This window comes from Microtus ochrogaster, unplaced genomic scaffold, assembly GCF_000317375.1.
Source record: "Microtus ochrogaster isolate Prairie Vole_2 unplaced genomic scaffold, MicOch1.0 UNK120, whole genome shotgun sequence".
NCBI lineage: Eukaryota > Metazoa > Chordata > Mammalia > Rodentia > Cricetidae > Microtus > Microtus ochrogaster.
This window is the reverse complement of record NW_004949218.1, coordinates 339860-344049: the sequence shown is the minus strand read 5'-3', so window position 1 is coordinate 344049 and position 4190 is coordinate 339860. Positions and strand designations below refer to the sequence as shown.

General features: G+C 49.8%; 1 protein-coding gene across 3 annotated transcripts in view; it reads right to left on the bottom strand.

Annotated features, from left to right (window-relative positions):
- Skil (SKI like proto-oncogene) overlaps positions 1-4190 on the bottom strand; it is a 30622-nt gene that overhangs the window by 25516 nt on the left and 916 nt on the right. Inside the window, exons 1-2 of one of the 3 annotated variants that reach the window (XM_026778275.1) lie at positions 3809-4085; positions 525-2253 (exon numbers count right to left, since the gene is read on the bottom strand). In XM_026778275.1, the coding sequence (XP_026634076.1) occupies positions 525-1613 (1089 nt within the window). In that variant the 5' untranslated portion in view covers positions 1614-2253; positions 3809-4085. Of the gene's footprint in view, positions 1-524; positions 2254-3808; positions 4086-4190 lie in introns of those variants that run through there. The other 2 variants (XM_005371678.3, XM_026778274.1) reach the window with 2 other exon arrangements.

Sequence of the window (4190 nt, the reverse complement as noted above, 5' to 3'; positions counted from 1 at the left end):
GCCTTTAATCCCAGCACTCTCTTTGAGTTCGAAGCCAGTCTGATCTATAGAGTTCCAGGACAGCCAGAAATCCTGTCTGGAAAAAACAAAAAAAAACCTAAATCCTGGTTACTCGTACCAAATTACTCAAATATCTTAATTTGACTTGAGTACAGACCAATCCTCACCAAACCAGTTCTAGCCAGCTGTACCATTTGTGAATGAAGACAACACAACACCTAAGTGCAAGAGTCCTTGGTGACAGGTTCAGTCAATTTGCAGGATGTGTGAAAGATTGGCCAAGAGAAACCACAACCCCTCCAGGCTGAGAAGTCATTTGAAACTCAGAGACTCATTCTCTTACCTGTAAAATGGGAATGATCCTAGTTCTCTCAGATGAGATTAGACAGGAAAAAACATTACGGGTCAAAACTTCACAAACATGAGTTAACTCGAAGCACAGCTTCCTAATACAATGCTATAGACACAAAACTAAGAAACCATTACCACTATTCAAAAATCGCTACTTAAAAAAAGAAACTTGCCTTTGATTGGGTTCTCTTTCCATTTCTCATGCTAAACTTCTCTTTCATTTCTTCTAAAATTATCTTCAGTTTTTTTTCTTCGGGTGTTCCTAGATATTTTTGGTTCACATGAAGGTAACAGTGCCACTTGGCTGACTCGAAGCCCCAGTGGCAAGTTCTCTTGTCAGGTGACCGGTGAGAATGCATGACAAATGTCTGGGGTGCGAACATTCCACAGCACTCCAAACACTGGATACAGGGAGCATCAGGCTGAACATAGAACTGGGGTGCAAAGAGACCCTGACATTTACCCAAGCATTCATGTTCTACTTCAAAGGCACTGCCAGCTTCCTTTAACTGGGCCAAAGAGTTTTTAGCAGGAAGTATGCTACCATTTTGAGGAAAGGTCCTCGGCCTCAGTAAGGCGTTGCAGAGTCTTTGCGCATCAGTCAATGTGATCAGCCCACAGGATGGGGCATTGAAGGGAAGGATTCCTAGGACTTTTAAGATGTGAAGCTGGTCTGAAGTACAACGTGAACAATATATGTAGAGCTCATCACACACTGTGTTTATTTGCTGGAGTGAAAATTCCCGGAGAACAGAATTTAAGACTTGGGGCAAACAGAGTCTCTTTTCTCCTCCAACTTGAAAACAAGAAATAGACTCCCCTTCCAAAACAGTCTGAGTGAGCTCTGTGGAGCTATCAGAAGGGATGAGAAGAGGGCCAGGAAGAACCTGAGGAGATGGAAGAGGCAGGAACACAGTCGGCGACATGCTTTCTTGGGAATAGCGAGCGGAAAATGCTGCTGGTCCACCCAAAGAGCTCTGACTACTCAAATGGAACTGTGCTAGTGTGTGTTTCAGACTGGGGTTTAAATTTAAAGTTTCAGGCATGGAAGTACAGTTTCGCTTGGCAAGCTCTCCATCGGTCTCCACAGATGCATCTCCATAGTCATCCAAATGCTCCTTCTTCACCTTGGTTAGCACTTTTCCATTGGCATGAATGTCTGTCATCATTTTTTTCACGGGAGGGCTGCCATCATCCTCCATTCTGTTCAGTTTTTTATTTGAACCCTGAACTAAGGAGAAACTGGACTGTAGGTTTTCCATGACTACACTGGTGTTTTAAATAATTAAGCCTGCAATTAGCATGTTGTATACAGTTGCTAATTTGAAGAGAAAAGGATAATGTATACAAAAATTATGACTCCCTAGAAAATGTTTAGTTTCCAAAGATGAATTTCTTGCTCAATAAATTTGTGCAAATTGGTTTTGGTTTAGTTATACCTTAGGATAACAGAAAATACTACAAAATTTCTGATTTGCTTCTAATAAATCATAAGCAGACTTCTGAGAAAAATCTTGTTTTCTTGATTTCTTTGGATATTTGTGTTAAAATAAGACTAATTTCTCAATTCAATTTGCCTGAAGTTCGGTGTAATGGCTACATTTGGTGGCTGTCTTCAAAGGGAAGCATGTGGCATTACTATATCCTAAAACTACACTCAAACATGAGTTACAATGATGCAATGGATTTCATTTTTGCCAAGGGCACCAAAAAAGAAGTGGGGGGGGATAACTTCACTGAAAATGGTGGTCCGCTGCTCTGTGGTAAAGTCTAAACCTCTACACCAGTAACAGCCTGACTCCACCTGAACGTCTACAATTAAAAAATATATATACTTTAAAAAAAAAAAAAACCCTGCCCGGTTATCTTCAAGGATTACAATTCACTCTTCTTTTAATTGACCTAGAAGAGGAGAAAAGGGTGGGGAAGAGTTACAATTGAATTCACTCCAGAGGCCAAAGGGTCAATTTAAAACCAGTTTCTTAATCTTAAACTCAGTTCACTTTACCAAAGGTAACACTCGAGTGACATTTTTCCACCTAACACCAGTTATCTAAAAGAAACTTCATTTAAGTAGGAAGCAGCCCAGAAGGTGGATAATAGGAGCATTAAATAATATCCCTCCAAATGAGGAAGAGTACAAATTTAGAATACAATAAACAAAACTCAGTACCAGAGGCTTCCCAACTATGTCATTTTAATTAAAAGTAATCTTTTATCTCATTTTTAAAAGCCTGTATTTTCAGCTCTCATAAAGAACCAGATACATGTTAATATGCCTACCATATGTAACTAAGTTAGTCTCAAGTGGATTAATTCATCTAGTCAATATAAACTACCTTTCTGAAATGAAGGGGGGAAAATTAAGCTTTCCCTTTAAAAGGTTACCGAATTTGCTTAATAGAAGCCAAAAAGCTGTTAAGACTCCAAGCCTGGAAATCTCCATCCTTGAGCAAGACTAATCCGGGACAAAAAAGCACAAGGCAGACAGACCTCACAAAGAATGCAAATGGAGGCAGAGTGGGGGGGGGGGGAGTCTTCCTCCACTTCCCTCCGGGGAGAAAGACCCAATAGCAGCCGATAAACGAAAACCTTGCCTTACTAAACTCCCAGCAATTTATGTTAACACAAACCCAAAGGGTTACCGCCGAAAGCCACCTAGCCGCCGTGCCGTGACTTTCGCCACTACAGGGACACCTCAGCCCAAGGAGAGCCAAGGAAAAGGGCAAGAGGCATGACCTAGCCCAGGGGCGCCCCCAGAGCCGTGCGCCCACGCAGACACCCACCCATCTTCGACAGAAGGAGGAAGGACAGAAAAGCAGGAGACTCCGGACGTCTGGTGAGGTGAGAGGGGGCAGAGGGAAGTAGAGGGAGGAGTCCTCCCAACCCCCACCCGAGACTGGGATCACCCCAAGTGCCCTCCCCACATCGCCCCACCGCGGGGGCCGCCGATGGAAATCCCCCACGCAGCCCTTATGCGGGAAGTTCTCCGGGGTTACCTCGGCGCCCTGGAGCTGCGCCACCCCGAGCAGTGGCACCCAGGGGGGCGCGGGCAGATTGGGCGCCAAGCCCGGAAGCCCGCAAGCTCGCGTCGCCGGACGCTAAGAGCTGGAGCCAGCCCGGGGCATCCCCGCCGAGCGCAGACGGCAGGGGGATGGCGGCGATGACCGGCGTCCAGGTCTCCCGGGTCCCGGCCGCTCGGGTCAAGTGCAGCGCCATCCCCTGCCAGCCGACCCGTCCAGGGATCCGCGAGGCCTGTACCCCCCGGGGGACCCCCGCCGCGCGCCCCGTGCCCACGACCCCGCCCGGGACCCCACGCATCCCGGACCCTCCACTCCGGCCCTCCGCGCCCCGGGAAGCTCCACGGGGTCTGTGGCCTCCCCATCACCCCCGCCGCCACCTCAGCGTCCCCAGAAGCCGCACGCCCCTCACGTCCCCTCGCGACCTGCGGCCGCACCTGTGCCCGCCGTCGCCGCCGCTCGTCGCCTTCGCTGTGCCGGCGCCGCTCCGAACCCCACACACATCGCTACACACAGCCTCTGACGTCACCCGGCCCTCGGCCCGCCCACGTCACTGCGGAGACACGGCTTCCCGCAGACGCCGCCGCCGTCTCCGGCCGCCCGGGGGACAGCGAGGGCGGCGGGCGGAGGAGGGGAGGGAACGAAGCCAGCAGCGCCGCGGCCCCGCGCCAGCCAGTCCCTCGGGCGCGCGCGCCGTCTGGCCTATTGTGGCTCCTCGCGGGCTGCGCGCTCACGTCTCTCCGTCCCCCCTCCCGGGGCGCGCACCTGGCGCCTCCGCCGCGCACGCGCGTGCTCCTGCTCTCCCCCGCCCCCTCCCCC